Consider the following 24,041-nt stretch of genomic DNA (forward strand, 5'->3'; position numbering starts at 1 on the left):
ATTGAGTGAATATCCACACAGCCAGACATTGACTCAATTTTGGGCTTCTCACAGAAAGAACTATTGGGTTGCCTAGAGGAGGCAGCTCTTTAAGCCCAAGGTAGCCAGGCTGAATGAAAAAGGCCTTGTCAAGAGATTGATACTAAAGATTCTTTAACTTATATGGGACATTATACAAGGTCAATGCTATTTTGGATATTCTCCAAGATGACTGCAGGGAAACTTCCATGTCCACTCATACCATCAAGCTTATTTAGTGACCATCCCCAAGTAAGAAAAACTGTATAGCCCCGGTCTCTGGTAGTGTTTCTAACATTTATCTTGTTTGTCTCTTGTCAGATTGGTGGGATCCGGTTTCTATATGATAACCTAGTAGAGTCTTTAGAAAGGTTTAAGACCAGTAGTGGCTTTGGCTGCATACTGGCCCATAGCATGGGTCTGGGGAAAACTCTGCAAGTGATCTCCTTCATTGATGTCCTCTTCCGCCACACACCAGCCAAAACAGTCCTTGCCATTGTGCCGGTAAGAGTTCTAACTCCCTTCTCTGAACATCCCTGGCCACTAAAACGTTTGTTGAGTTCAGCTCTGAGCTTATTCCTTAAAACTTATAGGCGTGTGTGTGTGTGTGTGTGTGTGTGTATGTGTGTGTGTGTGTGTGTGCGCGCGCGCGCGCGCGTGCGTGCGCATTGGGTGTGAGGAAACATCTTTGTTTAGTGGGTAAAAATGATAAGTTTAATTCTGGGGATCTACATAGTGGCAGGTTGTGCTCTGACCTCCATGTACATACACAAGATAAATAAAAATGTTTTTAAGATAAAAGCCAACTCTTTTGGGCTTTCCATAGGTTAATACTCTTCAGAATTGGCTGGCAGAGTTCAACATGTGGCTCCCAGCTCCTGAAGCCCTCCCAGCTGACAGCAAGCCGGAAGAAGTACAGCCGAGGTTCTTCAAAGTTCATATCTTGAATGATGAACACAAGTAGGTGGCCTACCTTGTCTTCTCTGTCTTATTCCTTTTCCTTCTCTGGGGCTACTAAAGTATGTCTCTCTGTTTTCCCACATTCTTATTAATCCTTGATGTTTCCCTTTTCTGTCTTGCTTAGCTCCCCACTTACACACGCACACACACACACACACACACACAGAGAGAGAGAGAGAGAGAGAGAGAGTGTTATATGTCCTGGGAAGTTTGAAGTTTCTTTGTTCTGTTCTAGAATGCTTTTCTGACATAAAATAATCTACAGCCTAGTCACATTTCTGGTGTATACTGTAGTAATATTCAGCATGCCACAGTGAACTTTAGACTCTTCTTTGAAGCACTGGTTCATAGTTGACCTTTAATAGTACAACTTCAAAACTTTGAGAAGTGCACACTTTGGTGCAAGCCCGCTACTCATGCTTTCCTTTCTTCTCATTGGCACAGACCGTTTAAAAAGGCAGGCTTCCTTTCTACAAAGGATGCTTTTTTGGGGGGTGAGGAGACTCCGAGTGACCCGACAGGTGGTTGGTCACCTGCTCTGCTTTCTTGGATTTCTGAACTGTCACTTCACATCTAGTTAGTGCAACAGTGAGGGAGGGGGCTTGGGGGCTTGAGCGGAGTTACTGCCAAGGGTTTTTGGTTCTCCATTGCCTCTTCCCTTGGCTTTTTGGTTTGCTTTTATCAGGTGAAGTATGGAGTGTTGCTTTCTTCCCATGACTTATGCTTACCATGTGAGTCACTTAAATGTTGTCTAGAATGTTGCCTTATAATTGTAGGTATACATTCAGGGGCTTAGCATGTTCTTTGGCCTTCTTCCATTGAATTATTGATTCTTGCTGTTTAGTCACCATCAATGATCCAGTCCAGTATAAATAAAGATTTCTGGGATACTAGGAAAGTCCTTGAGTAGCTGGTCCAACTTGTGCTTGCTGCCAAATGAAATCTTTGGCAACAAAGCATTCCAAGTGTAAGTCAGTGCAGCTTTGATTAAAAAATTCTTCCTGAGTAGCAGCAGAAGCAACAATGTATTCTTTCTGTTTTCCTTTTTTGAAAACTAAAAGCCATCTTTATTGAACAGTTCTTAGCTCATAGTTCTCTCTTCTCATTCCTACAGGACAGTGGCATCTCGTGCTAAAGTGACGGCTGATTGGGTTTCAGAGGGTGGAGTGCTGCTGATGGGGTATGAAATGTACAGACTGCTCACACTGAAGAAGTCCTTTGCCACAGGTAGACCGAAGAAAACGAAGAAGCGCTCTCACCCGGTCATTATTGATCTGGATGAAGAAGATCGACAGCAGGAGTTCCGGAAAGGTGGGTGGCTTTTCCTGGAGGTGTTCCAAAAGTACCAGTTAGCTGTGAAGAACATTGTTACCCTAAACCAGGAAGCTGGTGGGACCACCTCCAGAGCCTTTCAGAATGTGCTGCATTTTCTGCAAGTCACACCTGGGCTCAGAGGACTCTCCCTGTCTTTGTGAGTCTCTGACTCACTAGACAGTTGAGAAAGTAACCACAGCCATTACCACTTCATAGAGATGTTATAAGAAAGTATTAAGAAAATGTAAATGGTTTATATTTATTATTCATAAAAGGGCAGGGCATGATGGTGCATGTCTTTAAATCCCAGCACTTGAGAGACAGAGGCAGGCAGATCTCTGTGAGTTTGAGGCCATCTTTTCTGTATAGTGAATTCCAGGCCAGAGCTACATCGTGAGAACCTGTCTCAAAACAAACAAAACAAAAGAAACAAAAAAAATCCTCTAAAGCTAATATAAAGACAGAAGGGGAATAATATTTGTGACTTTATAAAAAGAAATAATCTCTGTTGCTACTCATAGTTGTATCCTGTCTTTGAAATGATAGTAGTAATAATGATAATATTTGGGGTGTAGAGATGTTTCAGTGGAGCACTTGTTGCTCTTCCTGGCGACCCAGGTTGTTCCCAGCACCCATATGGTGGTTCACAGCCATCTTTAACCCCAGTTCCAGGGGATCAGATGCTGTCTTCTGACCTCTACAACCACCAAGTATGCACATGCTGCACATACATACAAACACACATAAATAAAATAAAAACGAATACCTCTAGTAAAATTAAAACTTAAAAAGGAATTTCATATTTTGATCATATTCCCCCTCCTCCAGTTCCTCACAGACCTGCCCTCTCCACTCTCACCCCCCTACCCATCCAACTTTTGAGTTTTCTATCCCAGCAGCTCAAATTCAGTTTATGTTGCCCTTGGGAGTGGGTGTGGTCGGCCCTCTAGGGGTGATATTAAAGAAAACTGACTGCCTCTCTCAGCAGCTGCCGAATTCCAGTAGCTCCTCAGCTAGTGTGCTTGGCTTGAACTTGCTGTGCATGCATGCTGTCATGATAACCGTGAGTCCCTATGTCCAGCTGCCCTGTGGTGTCCAGAAAATACTGACTCTCTGAAGTTACCCACCGCTTCTGCCCCTTACAATCTTTCTACCCTCTCTTCCACAAAGACCCTGGTATGTGCATGTGTGTCTACATGTTGATCCATTTTGGGTCTCCGTGGTTATTGTCCTCTCTCAGGAGAAACTTCTCTGCTGAGGATAAGAGATGTACTGAGCTATGGGTATCCATTCTTTTTTTTTTTTTTTAAGGAGCCTTTGTCCATTGAGAAATAAGCTTTTATTCTGTGAGATTATGTCTGTTCTACGTTTGCTTCTATGGTAGCTGTGATGAACATGCCATTTAGCAGTGACTGGGAAATAATTATGAGAAGACCTTGTCCTTAACTAGCTCCTATCATTCAACCTTCAGAAGGACCCAAAATGCCTGATGGCAAGAGCCCACTGTGGTGTCTGAGTTCTTTCCATGGATTTCACTCAGACATATTTTTAATGCTAGGCCCCCTCTCTGTTCTCCAATTGACTTAAGCCCTAGGGATGTAAGTAATTTTTACTTTTGGTTTGAAAAAGATAAATTTAAAGTGAATAAGTATAATGAGGCAAAGAATGGGGATAAGAAGACATGAATGCAAGAGTTTTTGGCCAGGTTAGCACCCCACTGAACACCTAGAGCTTGTCTGGCTGGTTCCCTTTTACCAATGGGGCTGACTCTTGCTTCCCTGCTTCCTTCATTCCTTCTGTCTCCTCCAGGGCTCTCCCCTACTTGTCATATTACTGACTAAGAGCAGGCCCTCTCACCCTCTGACTCCGGATCCTCTTCCCTCCTTAGAGTTTGAGAAGGCCTTATGCCGCCCTGGTCCTGATGTGGTGATCTGTGATGAGGGACACCGCATCAAAAATTGCCAAGCCAGCACCTCACAGGCTCTGAAGAACATACGTTCTCGTCGGCGGGTAGTGCTGACTGGGTACCCTCTACAGAACAACCTCATTGAGTACTGGTGCATGGTGGACTTTGTGCGCCCAGATTTCCTTGGTACTCGTCAGGAGTTCAGCAACATGTTTGAACGCCCTATCCTGAACGGGCAGTGTATTGACAGCACACCTCAGGATGTCCGCCTCATGCGCTACCGGAGCCATGTTTTGCACAGCCTCCTGGAGGGCTTTGTGCAGAGGTGAGACCTTGTTTTCTCAATCCTTAGAGGGATAGAGGTCATGCCAAAGCTATTATGAAGGGGAGATGTCATCACTGGAGGGCTCTTCCTAGTGGAGCAACAATTGATCCTGAATAACTAGCAGGTGATGGGTGCACTGTCTCTATTCTCTGAAAGTTTGGCCTATAAGCACTCAATTCAAAAGTTGTCTTTGTTGAATGTGGTAGCACATGTCTCCTAGCACTCAGGAAGATGAGGTAGCTGAGTTGGAGGCCAGCATGGGCTACATAGCAAGCTCAAACCAGTGTTATCTAAAGTTGCTGAAAAAATACCTGCTATAACTTGTTTTTAAAAAAAAAAAATTGAGCCAGCATTCTGCTGACTTTGATGAAAGAAAAGAATAAATATGATTCTAGGATATTGCTTTACCAGCCAGGTTCAGCATCCCAGTTGATGTACTGTAGGCTAGCCTAAAATAGTTCTTTTCCTTCTGGTAGGATGACAGATGTGGAAAAGGTCAGAGAGGCATCCCTGAATTGGGGCATGAACCTAGAGTTCTTTGGCCTTAGTTACCCAGTTAGTCATGATTTGGGACAGGCTACTTTGTCTGAACCACCCCGCTCTAACACAAGGATGCATTGCATGTTGAGACATTTCTAGAAGACAGTGTGGCAAGAGTGCAAGATCTTGTTTTTATCATGTACTGACCCATCCTGGCTACAGTTCCTGGCTGCGCTTCCTATAGGCCATGTCTAATCTCCCTGCCTCCGTAGGAGAGGCCATACTGTGTTGAAGATTCACCTCCCTGCCAAAGAAGAGAATGTGATCCTGGTGCGGCTTTCTCAGATCCAGCGAGATTTGTACACACAATTCATGGACCGTTTCCGGGACTGTGGTAGCAGTGGCTGGTTGGGGCTGAACCCTCTGAAGGCTTTCTGCGTGTGTTGCAAGGTGAGTGGGAGCCTCATGGAAGATAGTTCAGAACTAAGCATGCACACAATTGCCACTACTACTAGGGTGTTACTCCTAGTGGGAATCCTTGGTGAAGAAAGAGTATAAAGTGAGAAGAGCTGCCTCAATTCCAAAACTTCTTGGGGTTGCTCATACAGTATGCTCTGTGCTTCTTTTAGGAACACAGCTGCTGCATAGTTTGCTGTGCTGAACTCCAGAAACCATCCTTTCTTACTGACTTTTTCCCTTGGAAAAGAAGGGTGATGGATGACTGTTATGGGATATTTCTTCTTCTTCTTCTTCTTCTTCTTCTTCTTCTTCTTCTTCTTCTCCTCCTCCTCCTCCTCCTCCTCCTCCTCCTCCTCCTCCTCCTCCTCCTCCTCCTCCTCCTTCTCCTCCTCCTCCTCCTCCTCCTTCTCCTCCTCCTCCTCCTCCTCCTCCTCCTCCTCCTTCTTCTTCTTTTTTTATTGCTAGGTGACTGAGGCTGGTGCTGGTGGCGTAAGCCTATAATGCTAACAATCAGGAGGGTGAGGCAGGAACATAGTGATTTGGGACAGCTTGAGCTCCATAGGGAGACACTGCCTCCAAAAAGTAGAACATAAAAGAAGTTATACAAAGTACCTTCTGTCTGATCTGTATTTAATAGATTGAGATCATTCTCATCCCTGCTACTGATCCTATTTCTTTAACTTAGTGTCTCTGGTTCTATTCTTGGCAGATGTTGGGTATTGTTCCTGATTCCCCTTACTTTATTTAGTAAGTCTACTGAAGAGATACCTCTGGGGTCAGGTGATATTTCTTCAGTCGTATTTAGAGTCTCACTATATAGACCAGATTGTCTTAGAACTCAGATCCTCCTGCCTCAGCCCTCTGAATGTGGGGACTACTGGTATGTGCCATCATACCTGGCAATGGATGGAATTCCAGAATTTTCTTTTGTCTTTTGAAACAGGGTTTTGCCATGTTGTCTTGATTGGCCTTAAACTCTTGACAGTCTTCCAAGTTTGTGGATTATAAGCAAGTACCATGACACATGGCTTTCAGAATAGTGCTTTTGAAGCCATTGTCCTGACCAGAGCCAAGAAACAAAAGCAAAAGTGCTCTTGTGATAGTACTCCAGGTTATGGAGTCCTTCCTTCTTTCCCCTTGGCCAGGGATTCTCAGCTTTTTTTAGGAATTATCCCTGAAATCGCATAGGATTGGTCATCTATCAGTCAGATCTTTTTTTTTTTTAAACATAGGGAGGGATTTTGTTTTGTGTAGTAGCTGAATGTAGCCATACAATGAAAATAAAACAGTCTTTGCCTGTTTGAGTTAAGAATAAAATATTTGTGACACACCCTTTCTGATCATATACCAAACACACTGGCATTTCCCATTAATGTGTCATGGTCATCAGAGCCAACAGTGAAATCGCACACTCTTGGACTATGAAAGATTTGGGTCATTAATTCTGGGTATGCAATCTGAGCTGTAGCAGCTGTTTGTTTGAGCGTGTTTCCATACTCCTGGGGACAACCTTGGAATGGTCTCTGGTCTATACTCTTCCTTTGTTTAACTTTAGATCTGGAACCACCCTGATGTTCTGTATGAAGCCCTTCAGAAGGAAAACCTAGCCAATGAGCAGGACCTAGATGTGGAAGAGCTTGGCTCAGCAGGGACCAGTGCCCGTTGCCCACCACATGGCACAAAAGTCAAGGGAGAAGATAGCACCTTGGCTTCCTCAATGGGAGAAGCGACCAATAGCAAGTTCCTGCAGGGAGTTGGCTTTAACCCTTTCCAGGAGCGAGGCAATAACATTGTTACATATGAATGGGTGAGTCAAATCAGAGCCTTCAGTAGCCATAAACTGCTTCTGAGGAGGGATGGTGATGACCAACCTAGAGAAGACTAGTGTACATAGTCCACTACACTGCTGGGCCTGTGCAAAGAACAGTAAAGTTACTCAGCAGGCCACTGCCTTAGCAGAGGTAATTGTGTTTCTATTCATCCGACCTTGGACCTGCTCCAATCTTTTCTTTTGCAGGCCAAGGATCTCCTGACTAATTACCAGACTGGGGTCTTAGAAAACTCTCCCAAGATGGTACTTCTTTTTCACCTGATTGAAGAAAGTGTGAAGCTTGGGGACAAGATCCTTGTGTTCAGGTAAGAAGTGAAATTCTCAGTTGAAGCTTGGTGTCTCTAGGAAGGATAAATGCAGCACCCATGAAGTAAGACTGTCTAACTTCATACTTGCACCTTGCCTTTTCCAGTGCTCTGTAACCAGACACTCAGAGGTGGGGCTTTCTTTCATCCCAACACCCAGCCCAGGTCTCCCCTCCCCAAAGGATTTAAGTCCATGTGTTACACTGGAGATCTGTTATATGGGACTATGGCCTATACCAAACCTGGCTAGTTTTTACTTATTTTTTTAAACATTTATTTGTGTGTTTATTTATGGTTAGGATTTTTATTTAAATTTGTGGTGCTGGGAACTGAACCTAGCACCATCTGTATGCTAGGCAAGCACTCTAGCAGATTGAGATTAGGCTTGGCCTGTATGCGCTGAACTGTCTTGTCAGAGATAAGACTCAAAAAACCAGGCTGTTTGAATGTCTTATTCTTTGCTGAGTGTTGGGATTATAGGTGTGTGCCAACACCCCTGGCATTACTTTTCAAAATTTTGAAACATAGTGTTAGTAAGTTCCCTGGATTGGTTTTGAATTTACTCCAGAACCTAGGCTGGCCTTGAATTTGTGTTCCTCTTACTTCAGCCTCCTGTGAAGGTGAGAATATTAAGCCCAACTAGTTTTACACTTTAGTCTTATAAAAAGGAATACAAAGAATAAAGAGTGTATTTGGTTAGTTGAGTGTGGTGGCTTTTAATCCCAGCACCTGGGAGACAGAGGCAGCTGGATCTCTGAGTTCCAGGACATCCAGGGCTATATAGAGAAACCCTGTCTCAAACAAAACAAACAAGCAGAAAACCAAAAAACAAGCAAAAAGATTATATGTTTGCCATTTTGCCCTTTATAGAGCACATTTGCTGACCCTTCTATCCTGCTCCCCTGCCCCTTTTTTAAATAATGTTTTGCATATAAAAGACCAAGTAAGTGTCCTGGTTTGCACCATCATCACACTCTAGGTTTGGCTGGAAATTTGAGTCTCATCAAGACTATATACAAGGAAACGGGACTATATACAAGTGGATTGCTTCTGGCCACATTGTGCCCCAAAGACTAGTTTGGGAGCATCAGATGAGAGCTTTCATCTGTGACAGTTGGTAGTGATTCAAACTTGTCCCCTGATTTTACATACTGCCTTTCAAGAACCCAGCTCTCTGACTGTTTTGAAAACAGTCAGATGGATCTCCATAGTAAGATACTTAAGATTGCCTGTGGCCCACAGTTAGACTCACTTCCAAATACTGAGCATTGAGTTAAACCCCAGAATTTTCAATGGAGAGATTAAGGAATCGGAGAAATAGTGGAGTTTTTGTTTCTTTGTTTGGTTGGTTGTTTTTCTGTCTTTTTTGTTTTTATGGGTTAGTGGTAATAAGTATATGGATAATGGCTCCCATTCTGGGTTAGGGAGGATATCCTTGGTTGTTCTTGGTGGAGTTCCATCTGTTTAGAAGGTTGCACATGCTCTTTGTTACTTGGGGTGTGGGAGCCATCTGAATGACTTCTTCCCTTTCAGCCAGAGTCTTTCCACCTTGGCTCTCATCGAGGAGTTCCTAGGGAAACGAGACGTGCCCTGTCTGCCTGGTGCCGAGGGTCAAGGAGCACAGAAGTGGGTCCGAAATGTCAGCTACTTCCGTGAGTTTATTGCTGCATTGTTTCTGGAGTCTTGGCATGATCTATTTAAGGCCTCCCTCTTTCTCTCTCTCTTCTCCAACTCCCATTATTCTTCAAGTGTATAGAAATATGTGATTAGCCAAGAAATAGGAAGTTACTGAAAGGTAGCTTTTAAGAAAGAACCACTACTAGGCCTGGAAAGATGGCTCAGGTACTAGGATTAAAGACATGTATGGCCATGCCTGGCTTAAAGCTGGGTTCTAAAGAGGGTGGAGTCACTGTGTGTGAGGTGGGGAGGTGGAGGGTGCATCAGAGGAGTCTTAGAGGGAAGATGGGAGATTTAGAATCACAGTGGTCTAATGATCCATCCAGGTCAGAGTGAGTGTAAACCTAGATCATACTTTCTCTATGGGGGAGCTAAGCACCCCCAAGGGGATGAAAAATTTGGGAATGTATATGTTGGGGGGAGAAGAACCCCTATTTTCAGATGTGTATATAACCATGTATACATTTTATCAATAGTATTAATATTTCATAGAAGACATGGTGTGATTAAGAAAAATATCTAAAAGTGAGTGGTAATAAAAAAGTAAAAGCTGAGAAATATTGACCCTACCCTGTAGACATTTGGCTCAGACTTTGGCTGTAAGAATATTCAGTGGAATCTGTATTTTTTTTTTTTTTTAATAACTTAATGTCAGTAGCATCTTCAGTTTTGAGAACTAAAAATGCCTCCAGTCATTGCCAGATTGTTCTATGGGGGTAGGAGAGTGGAGAAATAACCCTTTGAGAATCACTGGCCTAAAGACATAGTTTAGAGAATGGAGGTTCAGAGCTTGTGTTTTCTATAGGACTGTCCAATAAGACAGTGGTGAGCTGTGCTTCTGTATTGCAAAACTCAGATTGGAAAGTAAGTTGGGGTCCTAACTGAAAACACTAGTGCCAGACAGCTAAAATGTCTGCTTCCTCGAAGAGTAGCAGTTCAGTTCCCTATCTGGTATCTCATACCCTTGATCTGTCCTCCCCCAATTTGACAGGTGTTACCCCTCCTCTCTACTTATGCTGCTTCTTAAGTGAAGGTGATAGTTTCTCCCACTTGTGAACCTTTGGCTTTTTTGTTTTGTTTTGTTTTTTTGAGACAGAGTTTCTGTAGCTTTGGAGCCTATCCTGGAACTCACTCTGTAGACCAGGCTGGCCTCGAACTCACAGAGATCTGCCTGCCTCTGTTTCCCCGAGTGCTGGGATTAAAGGCATGTGCCACCACTACCTGGTTGTCTTTTTGTTCTTAATGAATAACGCTGTTTCAAGTCCTTTTCTTCTTTTTTCTTTTCTTTTGAATTTTTTTTTTTTTTTTTTAAAAGACAGAGTCTCAATATGTAGCTATGGTTGGCCTGAGACTATGTGGACTAGGCCCGGCTGACGTCTAACTCTTAGAGATCTTTTTGCCTCTGCTTCCCAAGTGCTGGGATTAAAGTTGTGATCACCACACCTGACCTTTTTGGGTCTTATCCTCCTCTTCCTCCTGCTCCTTCTCTTTTTAATGGCAAGTTCTTAACATCAAGAGGTTAAAATAAAAAAGCCAGTGTCTTGCTGGGCCTGGTGGCATATACCTGTAACTCCAGTATTTAGAGTAAGATGACCCTGAGGTGAAAGCTAGCTTGGACTATATAGTGACACTGTTTAAAAAGAACAAACCCTCTCAAGGGAGAGGAATGGAGGAAGAACACTGCCCACATTAAAACACAAAGCCCTGGCTGTTCCTGCACTCACCACGAGCCTCAAATATAAAGCTGAGTGAGTCAGTCTTTCCTAGGTTCCATAGGTGAGTCTTATGCCAGCCTTAGAATTCACTAGAGGAGAAAAAATGTGTTTTATAGGTCTTGTTATTGTTGTTTTGGGTTTTGTTTGTTTGTGTTTGTTTTTGAGACAGGGTTTCTCTCTGTGGACCAGGCTGATCTCAAACTCAGATCCGTAGATACTTCTGCCTCCCAGTGCTGGGATTTAAGGCATGTACCACCAATCCCTGGCTTTATTTTATAGTTTTGTGTCACATGTGAGAGTTACTTGAGTATACTTTCATAGTGCTGATGTCTAGGCTTCATCATAGACCCATGGTCTGTCCAGTGGGTTAATGTTTTTGTTTGTTTGTTTGTTTTAAATACATTTGCAGTGTTGGAGAGATGGATCAGTGCTTAAGAGCTCATACTGCTTGCTCTTGCAGAGGACCAGAATTCAGATCCTGGCATCCATGTTAAGCAGGTCACAAATACCTATAGCTCCAGCTCCTAGGAAATTTGATGCCTGTGGCCTCTGCAGGCAGACACACACACACACACACACAGAGAGAGAGAGAGAGAGAGAGAGAGAGAGAGAGAGAGAGAGAGAGAGAGAGAGATGCAATTTAAAAAATTCCTTTAAAAAACATTGTTCAGTGACTTTGCTGAGTTTCTCTGCTCTTATCTATGCTTTTTTTGTTTGTTTTTCTTTCTTCCTAGGGCTAGATGGTAGCACCCCTGCCTTTGAGAGAGAGCGGCTCATTAATCAGTTCAATGATCCCAGCAACCTCACCACCTGGCTGTTCCTTCTTTCTACAAGGTGAGTGGAGTCTGTAAGAGGGTGTTCGTGCAATTTGCCACCTGGGCAGGTATTTCAAAGGCTCCTCTAAATTACAGAAGAGGTCTACTTAGGTTTGTGATTGTTTTTTGAGGTCAGGGGATCCCAGGGAAAGTTATTATGAAGATAGTCATCATAGTGTCATAAAGTTCTTTGAGACTTTCATTAATAATTGTTATAGTTAGATTTTCTCTCAGGAGTGCTTTATTACATTAGGAATTGATGTTAGTGTAAATAAAAATGCTTTAAAAGGTGAGAAGTGGCCAATCTCAGCTATCAGAAGGCAGGAGAATTTTAAGTTTAAGGCTACCCTGAGTTCTACCAGTGAGTCCTGCCTCAAGGCAGAACAGCAAACCAAAAGGAAAAATAAATCTTAAGTGTAGTATAGCTGTAAAAGACTGATGTTTTCTGTTTCATGGCAACTACTTTAAAGGCTCTGTTGCTTTCTGCCAACAGTGTTCAACAGTGGATGGGTTCTTTTCCACTGGTTTGTTTGAAATAAGGTCCCATGTAGTCCATGTTGGTCTTTGTCTCCTGACCTTCCTGCCTCTACCACCATATATGGTATCATAGGGTTATGGGCTGCTCCCAGTAGATAAGAGTCTGTCATCCCCCTTAGGTATGAGAGTGAAAACACCAGAAACATTTTATGTACAGACATTTCTACTCACTAAAGGAAAGAACTCTGGAGCTACTGTGTAGGACTTTATCACAGAGGAATGGAGAGCTATAGAACTGTTGGATTTCGGGGCACACTGGAGGAGCAATCATAGTGTTTATTAGGAGAATAAAATTCTTGAGTTTATTGTGCTTAAGACAAAGCAGAGCTTACTAGAAAACCATCTTTAAGACTAAGGGCTTTATGGCTGTTGATTTATGTCTTCAAGGGCCGGATGCTTGGGTGTGAATCTGATTGGTGCCAACCGAGTGGTGGTATTTGATGCTTCCTGGAACCCTTGCCATGATGCCCAGGCAGTATGTCGAGTGTACCGTTATGGCCAGAAAAAGCCCTGTCACATCTATCGCCTTGTGGCTGATTATACTCTTGAAAAGAAGATCTATGACCGGCAGATTTCCAAGCAGGGCATGTCAGGTGGGCCATTTTTCAGGCTGTTTCAGATATACTTCTATGCCAGCTGCTATCCTATAAAGAAGGGATCAAGGGTATGAGGGGAGGGCATGGGAACACAGATAGCCTTTGAATCATAGAATGCCAGAAATTCCTGTCATATCCTTCTAATTCAGACCATTAAGGAGACTAGCCTCATTGTGGAAAGTAAATTTAATAAGAGGAGTTAGTAGTTTTCTATGATGTTCCCCTTTTACCAGGACCCTCGGCCTGTCCTTTGACTTTTGTATGCCAACTTTTCCTTATTGTCAGTTAAGCCACTTTCTCTCTGCTGACCTATAGAGTTGTGTTTTCAGTCTTCTTTGACGTGTACTGGCTTTGTTTTTACCTGCTTCCTCTAGACCGGGTAGTGGATGATCTAAACCCAATGCTGAACTTCACCCGGAAGGAAGTGGAAAACCTGCTTCACTTTGTTGAGAAGGAGCCAGCTCCCCAAACATCTTTGGATATAAAGGGGATCAAGGAGTCAGTCTTGCAGCTTGCCTGTCTGAAATACCCTCACCTCATCACCAAGGTAAGTACCTGGTATGTATGAAGTCCTTGGTTTGGTATGGCATACTCAGTGTGAAGGTTTGTTTGGCAAACCTGCTTCCTTCTGAAGTGGTCTTTCATGCACAACTGGGAGTGACGTGATTCTTTTGCTGGCCCCGCCTACTTCCACCACTTATCTAGTCTTTGGAGTGTTGAGCTTAGTCGGCCATGTCCAATAATCTGACCACTGTGAATCTTCCTAACAGAAGGAGGGGGAAGTTCTGAATGCAGTTGAATTCTCTGCACTCTATTCTTTCTAGTAGGGAATATAAACTTGGGCATTTGAAACTGATACTAGGTTAGAGTTGTGGACTCTACTGTTTATTTTTAAGATTTATTTTTACTTTTAGTTTTTGTGTATGTGTGTGTCTTTGTGGGTATGTGCATGTGAGTGCAGGTCCTGTGTTGCCCAGAGGTGTTGGATCTCCCTGGAGCTGAAGTTATAGGAAGTTGTGAGGAAACTGAAATTGTGTCCTCTGTAAGGATAGTATGTGCTCTTAATTACAGAGTCATCTTTCTAGCCCTTTCTAAATTTTTGAAAACTGTGTGTGTGTTTACATATGTGCCCACGTGGGTATCCACCACGGCATGCATGTGGAGGTAAAGAGAACAACTTTGCAGAGTCAGTTCTCTCTCTCCCTGTATGTATATTCTGGGAATTGAACCTGGGTCATCAAGGCACCACTCACCAGCCTATGAACTCCACTCCTGACAGAACCTGCTTGCATATAACAGGATTTTTGCTAGTGTTGGAGAAAACCAACCTCTTCTTGATTCCAAAGTAAGGCTCACTGTACATCAGTTGTATTTGCACAAAGACTGGCAATTAGACCTTGATGTCCTGTGTCTCTAGGAGCCTTTTGAGCACGAGTCATTGCTCCTCAACCGAAAGGATCACAAGCTGACCAAAGCTGAGAAGAAAGCAGCAAAGAAAAGCTATGAGGAGGACAAGCGCACATCAGTACCCTATACTCGCCCATCGTATGCGCAGTATTACCCTGCCAGTGACCAGAGCCTGACCAGCATCCCTGCCTTCAGTCAGAGGAACTGGTGAGTTACTGAAGGGAGAGGGTCTGGCTGGTCTAGACCCAAATTCCTGCCATTCAGTTCTTCTTTAACCAAAGGCAGGATGTATAGCCTGCTCTTTGGCTGCTATGAAAAGAAGGTCCTGCTTTAGATTTAGAATCAGATGTCAAAGCAGCTCAGCAGCACAAGTGTTCTGAATGACTCTAGTTTTAATGACCTTGGCTGGAGAAATGACCTGCTCATTTTGCCACTCAGCAGAGCCCTTCTGGTAGAATGGTATAAAATGGTTGTTTTACAGGGCAAGCTTTAAGTCACATGGGAATGTATATGCCAACCCAAGAGGGTATCTTCCTCATGCACAAGGTCACAGATACAGACAGATATTGACAGGTAGGGTTGGTGAGAGTACTCTGTATGCAAGCCTGAGGACCTGAGTTCAATTCCTGGAACCTACATTTAAGTGGAAGGAGAAAACTGACTCTGCATAGAGCTGCCCTCTGACTTCCACACACATGCCTTGGCAAGCATGCACCAACATACACACATCAGATACATGCATGTACAATAATAATAATTTTTTCCTTCATTATTTATTGAAAATTAACTATGTGCAGAGCATTCACACATGCCTGGAAGGTGCGTTTATGTACAAAGAATCAGTAGAGCCATTCCAAATCAAGTGGAGGAAAAGGCACAGGGTGGTCAGATGTCTTGAGGTAGGAAATGTCAACAAGTGTAATAAATTTCTAAATGCAAAAGGAAGCTTCTTCACAAATCTATCGGAAAAGCAAATGTGGTGGTGCATGCCAGTAATCCCAGCACTCAGGATGTAGAGGCAGGAGGAGACATTTAAGGTGATCCTTGGTGAGTTTGAGGCCAGCCAGCAGTACATAAGTGGTGGCGGTAGGAGGAAGACGAAACATAGGGGTTGAAGGTGGGAGATGACAGACAGACAGATATGCAGACAGACATGCAGGTAGAGAGAGAAATACCTTGAATCAGGAGTTATATACTTCACCATGTACCACCATCTAGTTGAAAGGTGAACCAGGAAGGATTCTCCACTGGCCACGGGTGATATTTTGTTAGAAAGAGATGCACAACCAAAATCTCTCTCTGCTTGTAGTACTGTCATGTAGAAGTCTGGCTTTGTGCAGGGGCTTTGGTTGCTGCTGCTTTTGTGCGGTGGTCATAACTAGAGAGACACTATGGAGACTGACCCAGATAGGAGCCAAGAGAAGCATCTTGAAAAGTAATTTGGAGTAGAGAAGGGGCATCTATACAACTCAGATGTTTAAGGTATGTGTGAGAGAATCAGAGAGTGAGTAAAGACTGGAAGTTGGGATCAATGATCCCTGAACATGAGGCATCACAAAGATGAGTCAGCATAAATTCTGCCCTTTGGATTTCAACTTATGTGGTAACAAGAGCTTGCCCTTCCTTTTTATATTTTGCATCACCTAATCTTCCCTTTAGATCTAGTTTCTGGTGTGGATGGTCTACTCTCTAGAAAAACAGATGGTACTTTCCATCCCTGAAAGGTATCTGACTGCTTATCTCTGGGAATGAACTTTCTTGGCCATTGTATTTTGGTCACGCCTCTAGGCTTCCTTAGAATAGACTAGACTCTACATATTCTTCCAATGCTTGCTTCTCTCAGCAATAGCTAAGCATGCAGGGCATGGCATCTATAGTAGCTTAGTGGCTATACTGCCCAACTCCGTAAATGTGCTTGTTTTTTTTTCCTGCAGGCAACCAACACTGAAGGGTGATGAAAAGCCTGTGGCCAGTGTTCGTCCTGTACAGTCCACCCCCATCCCTATGATGCCCCGGCATGTCCCACTCAGTGGCAGTGTAAGCTCTGCCTCCAGCACAAATCCATCCATGAACTTTCCCATCAACTACTTGCAGCGGGCAGGAGTCCTTGTGCAGAAAGTTGTCACCACGACAGGTTGGGAATTCCTGCTGTCTGGTCTGGGGATGGCTGTCTGTCTGTCTCCTTAAATCAGCCCTTCCTCCTCCTTTTCTTTAAAGATTTATTTATGTGTGTGGGTATTTTGCCTGCATGTGTGTAAATGTACCCCATGTGTACCTGGTGCCTGCAGAAGTCAGTAGAGTATGTTGGATCCCTTGGAACTGAGATTACAGAAAATTATGAGCTGCTGTGTGGGTGCTAGGAATCAAATCTGGGTCCTCTGCAATAGCAGCAGGTGCTCATAACCATTGATTTTTGTGTTCATTTGTGTGCCACAATGCTAGTCAGGTTTTACCACAAAACACTTTTATTCACTGAGCCACCTCACTGGCCCAGTGTTATCTTTTGTCACTTGATGTTGTTCATCCAAGAAGTGTTCATTACACACCTTTTGTGTAGACCTTTCCATATTTGGCACCATAGGTAAAAATAAAGGTTCCCTTATCTTGAAGAATTTGCATTCTGGTGAGATACCTTAATGTAATATATGACTTGGGTTTTTGTTGTTGTTGCTTTATTGTTTTAGAATGGTGGTGAGTGAGATTCTGTGAATACTATAGGGATTCTGGAAATGTTACCAGAATATTGGCTTGGGCTTCAAAGATTTTCAGAGATATGCCTAAACGCAGGGTCAGCTGGGTTTCAAAGGGGCAGCCTACAGAGTTGAGACCTTCTTTTCTGTGTCAGTTTGCCATAGATTGGACATGGTGGTCCAGGGAGCGATGGGGTTAGGTGGGTGTTTCAGCCAATCCCTGATGTCAGTTCTGAGACTCAGAGTGGCTGGGGAGGAAAGCATTTCATGCTTTTCCTCTTCACTTTTTTTTTTTTTTTTTTTTTTTTGCGAAGATTTATTTATTATGCATACAACATGCTACCTGCATGTCTGCCTGCAGATCAGAAGAGGGAAACAGATCTCATTACAGATGGTTGTGAGTCACCATGTGGTTGCTGGAAATTGAACTCAGGACCTCTAGAAGAGCACCTCTTAGCCACTGAGCCCTCTCTCCAGCCCCCTCCCCTTGTTATTTACGAATACCCATGTTATACACATTTTGATTAAAAACATCTTGATTTTTCTGAGCATGAAAGCAATACATGACATTTATTAACAACTGTGAAATAAACTGAACAAAATCACCATTGATTTTATTTCTCAACTGATCTTGAAAATACTCTTTTCCAGTTGTGAGGGGATACCAGCAAGGGAGGTCAGAGCACTTTCAGAGCCTCAAATGGTGTGGGATGGATACAGACAAATAGTTCAGAGTGGAGAGAAATGGGAATGGCTGTTCAAACTGATTTCTTTTCTAAACTAAAAACCTATGAATTTTTAATTAAAGCAAAGGAAATTGATTAGAAAGATGACAAGATTTCAAAGCACCTTTGATTATCATAGTATTCTTTGATGAGACAGTTGTAAAGATCTACTTGTTCAACCTTTTCTGATTCTAGCTCTACAGAAAGGCTGTGGGACACTATTTAGGACCTGGGTTGGATGTGAGACTTTCTGTTTCCTTCTTTTCTTCAAGCCCTGTGTCATCTAAATGCAAGGTCTGTTTCTCACTAGATATTGTTATTCCTGGACTCAACAGCTCCACAGATGTTCAGGCAAGAATCAATGCTGGTGAGAGCATCCACATCATCCGGGGGACGAAAGGTGAGAGCCTAGCCAAGGGCCTTTGTCTGAGTGCCAAACTGAGAATCAGAATAAATACTTATGGTTTAAGCTAGAGAGGGCATAGGCATCATCCCATAAGAGCTTCACAGATGGGAGAAACATATGAGAATGCTTATCTCTGAGCTGACATTGAACTTAGAGGGTACCTGTCAGTGACTTAAAAGAAGGAAAGTGGGGTTCCCATGTTTCTGTATCTTTTGTTTTTTTTTTTAATGGAAAATCTTGGGGTGAATATGCATAGATATATAGTTACCAAAACTGAGGGAAACAGTTGTGGAATGGCCTATAAGCAAACGTGTGCTGTCGTTTATACACAGTTCCTTTGAGCCAGGGTGGTGGTCCCAAGTTAGGAAATATGTACTGTACATGAATTAGTGTAGATGGGTTGTACAACAGAATTTTTAGTGTGTCAACTTTAAAAAGCCCAATATGATGCCAGGCATGGTGGTGTATGCCTTTAGTCCCAGTACTTGGCTGTGAGATAGAGGACAGCCTGGCGTCTATAGTGAATACAAGGACAGACAGAGCTATGTAGTGAGACTCTGTGTCAAAAAAAAACCAAACCAAACCAAACAAACAAACCCAATAAATAACAGCCTAGTGTGTTTCTAGCATTCTTACAGAGGAAGACGATGTCACTGGAATGAAAAACATGGTCTTAATAGTGTTCTTTATTTGATGCTTGTGTTGTATGTAGTCCCACACCCAGCCCTCATAGACTGTCACTAAGTTCCATCCCTTATGAGACTGCTTGAGTCTTTGTGTTTGGGAAGATTTGCCCTAGTCTTCATTGGATCAAGGGGAATAGTACCACAGGGGGAATAGACTTCACAGACACAGATGACTCAACCCAGCCTTATTTAACTGTGCTCTCCTTGGAGTAGGGATTGGCGGGCTGAGCTAAGTGTGACATGTCTAGCCTGCTTCTAGTACTATAATTGAAATCGATGGTATATTTTACTTTGGGGAGGGGGGCTCTTTGAGACAGGGTTCCTCTTCATAGCTTTGTGCTATCCTGGAACTCACTCTGTAGACCAGGCTGGCCTTGAACTCTCAAGCACTGGGGTAAAGGCATGCGCTACCACTGCCTGGCTGTATTTTATATTTTTAATTAGTGGAAAATGGGAAAAGTCAAGAATAATATTTTATGATATGGAAATTATAGAAATTCAAATTTTCTTTTCCAAAATAACTTTATTTGACAAGAAATGATAATGCAGTTTAAGAAAGAGATGGAAGGCCAGTGAGACAAGTCAGCAGGTAAAAACACTCTTCACCAAGCCTGGGTCCCACATGATAGAAGAAGCAAACTGCTTCCACCCTGGCACACACCTGCATACACACAATAAAGAAATGCAATAAAAAGATTTTTTTAATTTTTAAAAAATTTATTTGTGTGGGTGCTCTGCCTGCATTTGTGTTTGTACACCACATGTGTGCCTGGTGCCAGTGAGACCAGAAAAGGGTGTCACATCTCCTGGGACTGGAGAAGAACAAGGCAGGTTAGTGCCTTTTAGGAATAAACTCCAGGTCTTGAATTAACCCAACCAAGCAATAGAGGATACTGAAGCATAAGGGTCCATTTTCCAGACCAAGAAGATGATCTGGGTTTGTTTTTCACAGGACCTGTTTACTATTTCCATTGTTTTGGTACTTTGACTTTGTGGAGTAATTACCTAGAGGTTAAGGTCCACGAAGCAAGCCCCTTTCTGCAATCAATATTTACAGAATGGATGCGTCATTATGAATCCTATTCTTATTGCAGGGGTCTTGTGGGATGGGGTTGAGATCTAATTTTGTAGGCACTTCACAGCCTGTGGTGCCTGCAGTTTGTCGTGGCTGGCTATATTTCATGCAGGTTCCTGATAGTCTGTCTCGTATCTCTTAGGGACATACATCCGCACCAGTGATGGACGGATCTTTGCTGTCCGGGCGACTGGCAAACCAAAGGCCCCTGAAGATGGTCGGATGGCTGCCTCAGGTGTGGTGGCCTTTTACTCTCTATTGGTCTACACAACAATTTAGAACACAAGAAGGAGATAGGTGATGAAAAATAAGTTTTTCTTTCCTCCTCCCAATCCTCCTTGGTCCTCCCTAGAGGTCTGCTCTGCTTTGTTAAAGATATTCCATACATGGTAAAGGGTTGTGTGTACATACAAATGTGACTGTGCATTTTAAATGCATAGTTTTTCTTTGCATTTTAAAAGCAAATGCTAATGTATTATATTTTATTCCTTTTTTCCACTCACTAGTGATAGCTCATTTCCTGTCCTTTGTTTTAGTCTTGCCTCGGTGAAAATTTACTGTTGATTTACATTTAGGTTATTAGTACTGGCTTGTGGGTGTAGTTGTGGGATACACTCTCAGAAGCAGAATTTTTGAGCAAGGTGTATCCATGGCACATGAACAATGTTATGGGCTCTTGCCAATTTCTCCTGAATAGAAGTGGTTTTCATGTATTATCCTACCACTAAGATGAGAGAGCTAGACTGCCCCTGGCTGTGCTGTTCTAGCTTTCACTTGTGGGTTGGAAGAAGGGAAGTATTGGGTATCTGTATTCCCTGCACCTAGACCTAAGGATTAATTCCCCATTAACCTTCTGTCTTCCCTTGCCTTTCTATTATGTGAATTATTTGTAAGCTGAAAATACCATTCTATTTTAATCCATAAATATATATACATGTATGAATGTATGTAGTAAGATTAAGGACATTCACATCCTAGCTACATCATAAACATACTAAAAGAAAAACTAACAATAACTCTGTAATCTTACATCATAATATTCAACTTTTTATCCAGATTTCCTATTTTTCCAAATTGCTTTTTATAGCTATATTTTGCTCTGTCTTAAACTTAGATAGGCTGTCTTTTAACTTCATTTGTGTCTTTTTATACCTTCTGTTGCCCCCAGAAAAAAATATGACTAGTTAGTTTTAAGGAAAATTTCCAACTGGTCATGGTGGTGCAAACCTTTAATCCCAGCATTCAGCATTTAGAAGCAGAGACAGAGGCAGGCAGATCTTTGTGAGTTTGAGGTCAGCCTAGTCTACATAGTGAATTCCAGGCTAGCCACCTATACATAAGAGATCTGGTTTCCAAAAAGGGGAAGAATTTCCCAGTGTTTCATAGTATTTACTTTGTAAAATTTTTCAGACAGAGGAAGGTGCAGAAAGTTTACATATCCTTTCATGGCTAGGCTTGTGCATTAGTTTCTGTGTTGCTGTGACAACCCACTTACCTACCAAGAAGAAACTTAGAAAAAAGGTTTACTTTGGCTTACAGTTCAAGGAACTGCATTTCAGAAGGAAGTCATGGCAGCAGAAGCTGAGCCTATGTGCAGTCAGGAAACAGTAATAAATGGCAGCGTTCAGCTCACTGTCTTCCATTTTATTCTGACTCACACATGGAAGGACACTGCTCCCACAGTTAGATGAACCTTCCCACCTCAGTTAACTTAATCTAGAAGCTCCCTAACAGCGGTGCCCAGAGACTTGTCTCCTAGGTGATTCTTGGTCATGGTCAAGTTGACAGTCAGAATTAACCATTACAACTTGTTTCTGGAATGAAAAGACTCTGTCTTTGTGACTGGGGAAAGCTGACTGGATGGTGTTTAAATATCAAACAATGAGAACTTGGGGACCACACTACAAGACTTATTCTTTTTTTTTTTATATATATATAACAAAGTCCAATTAAATGAAAACAAACATTTATACACAATATTTGGGAATTTGGGCGTCGTTCTTTCCAAACTACTTCCTGCTGGTAAGGGGCGCTGTCATGAGGGATTTGAAGAAGATTCAGATATCCTGGCTGTAGACTATAGGGCTGTTTTGTCCAGCTGTTTTGAATGTAGGATCAGCCAAGATTTATTCTTAATGGAATTGTTTTTCCTTTTCATTCTGGTTTCAGTTACCTGTATTTTATCTCCAGGTTCCCAGGGGCCTTCTCTTGCATCCACAAGCAATGGCAGACACAGTGCCTCATCACCCAAAGCCCCTGACCCTGAGGGGCTGGCCAGGCCCGTCTCTCCTGACAGCCCAGAAATCATCAGTGAGCTCCAGCAGTATGCAGATGTGGCTGCTGCTCGGGAATCCCGCCAGAACTCCCCAAGCATCAGTACCACCCTGCCTGGCCCTCCGGCCCAACTTATGGACAGTAGCACCATTCCTGGGACAGCTCTTGGAACTGAGCCATGCCTTGGGGGTCATTGCCTCAATAGTTCCCTCTTGGTGACTGGCCAGCCCAGTGGTGGCAGGCACCCAGTGCTGGACTTAAGAGGCCACAAGCGAAAGTTGGCTACTCCATCTGTCACCCAGGAGTCAGTCCGTCGGCGGTCCAGGAAGGGCCATCTGCCAGCCCCCGTGCAGCCCTATGAACACGGGTATCCAGTCTCTGGCGGGTTTGCCATGCCACCCGTCTCCTTAAATCATAACCTCACCGCCCCCTTCACCTCCCAGGCAGGGGATAATTCCCTGTTTATGGGCAATAACCCCTCCTACTACCAGCTGTCCAATTTGCTGGCAGATGCCCGCCTGGTTTTCCCAGTGACTACTGACCCTCTGGTGCCAGCAGGCCCTGTCAGTTCCTCTTCCACGGCTACCTCAGTCACTGCCAGCAACCCCTCCTTCATGCTCAACCCCTCTGTGCCAGGGATACTACCCAGCTATTCACTCCCATTCTCACAGCCACTCCTATCAGAGCCGAGGATGTTTGCGCCTTTCCCTTCCCCTGTGTTGCCCAGTAACCTTTCTCGGGGCATGTCTGTCTACCCAGGCTATATGTCCTCACATGCAGGCTACCCAGCTGGTGGTCTCCTCCGGTCCCAGGTGCCTCCATTTGACTCCCATGAGGTTGCCGAGGTGGGGTTCAGCTCCAATGATGATGAGGATAAAGATGATGATGTGATAGAGGTCACTGGGAAATAGTGAGGAAGCCCCTTCCCACCTCACTTGGGGCCCCTAGCAGGTTACCCACCAAACTGGAAGGCAGTGAACCTGGTCTTTCTGAAAATAGGGTACTTGGCAGGAGGGAAAAGAAAACAAAAAGGAGTGGTTGGCCATAATGGCAGAGCTCTATTGCTGTTCATTAGAAGAAAACAAAACAAAATAACAAAGAACCCCAACAGAGCCACAATAGTGGGAAATCAGGGACCGAAAACAGGGATGGAGGGGTAGGGCAACTTGCCTCTTCCTTCCTGCCTTGCTTATGCTGTCTGCTTATTTGCCCATCTGAGTGTATAAGCTCATATCCCATTCTGCCTTTGGGAACATCTCTCCCAAGAGAGCTGCCTTACTGAGTGGCTTCGTTTGGCCTGGGGATGGGAGGGAGGAGGGAGAGTAGGGGAGATAAGGGCAGGCGTGGGTAGCAGACTAAGATTCCACAATAAGTGGTATCTTTTTTAGAAGGTTGGAAGGAAGCAGACCGTGTGTGTGTGTGTGTGTGTGTGTGTGAGAGAGAGAGAGAGAGAGAGAGAGAGAGAGAGAGAATGTAGCAGAATGGGTGAAAGCAGGGGGAAGGGAAGGGAGGGGAAACTGAGGTAAACTTAGAAAGAAATGAATTTATCTTTTTTGAAGTGTAAATCAGAGTGTGGTGGTTTATGGCTATTAAGTTGAACATCAAAGTGAGTCCAGGAGAAGAGCCATGGGCATCAGTTTCCTTCCAGATAGGTGAAGATCTAGGCCAGGTGAGTCCCTAGTTTTCAGAGCCACATTTGTAACTTGAGGGGAAATCATGAGGACATGAGCATTTCCAGTCTCTGGCTTTCTGCAGTAGCCATCTCTGAGCAGATGTCCTTTTCTACACAGGCTAGAAGTGCACTACAGTGTGAGGGTGAGGTTATATGTTGTGGCTAGAA

The 24,041-nt window shown here is 43.5% G+C and overlaps 1 protein-coding gene across 2 annotated transcripts in view; it reads left to right on the forward strand.

Annotated features, from left to right (window-relative positions):
• The window catches only part of Rad54l2 (RAD54 like 2), a 96,857-nt gene extending 73,324 nt beyond the window's left edge, over window positions 1-23,533 (forward strand). The window contains exons 7-22 of one of the 2 annotated variants that reach the window (XM_051205277.1): window positions 340-522; window positions 845-978; window positions 2,093-2,289; window positions 4,181-4,523; window positions 5,276-5,453; window positions 7,018-7,269; window positions 7,480-7,598; window positions 9,132-9,250; window positions 11,725-11,824; window positions 12,730-12,935; window positions 13,313-13,485; window positions 14,356-14,552; window positions 16,280-16,479; window positions 18,071-18,160; window positions 20,070-20,162; window positions 22,097-23,533. In XM_051205277.1, coding sequence (XP_051061234.1) covers window positions 340-522; window positions 845-978; window positions 2,093-2,289; window positions 4,181-4,523; window positions 5,276-5,453; window positions 7,018-7,269; window positions 7,480-7,598; window positions 9,132-9,250; window positions 11,725-11,824; window positions 12,730-12,935; window positions 13,313-13,485; window positions 14,356-14,552; window positions 16,280-16,479; window positions 18,071-18,160; window positions 20,070-20,162; window positions 22,097-23,112 — 3,600 coding nt within the window. In that variant the 3' untranslated portion in view covers window positions 23,113-23,533. The remainder of the gene's footprint in view (window positions 1-339; window positions 523-844; window positions 979-2,092; window positions 2,290-4,180; window positions 4,524-5,275; window positions 5,454-7,017; window positions 7,270-7,479; window positions 7,599-9,131; window positions 9,251-11,724; window positions 11,825-12,729; window positions 12,936-13,312; window positions 13,486-14,355; window positions 14,553-16,279; window positions 16,480-18,070; window positions 18,161-20,069; window positions 20,163-22,096) is intronic. The other variant, XM_051205286.1, reaches the window with a different exon arrangement.
• Window positions 23,534-24,041: the final 508 nt, after the last annotated feature.

Source organism: Phodopus roborovskii, unplaced genomic scaffold, assembly GCF_943737965.1.
Source record: "Phodopus roborovskii unplaced genomic scaffold, PHOROB, whole genome shotgun sequence".
NCBI lineage: Eukaryota > Metazoa > Chordata > Mammalia > Rodentia > Cricetidae > Phodopus > Phodopus roborovskii.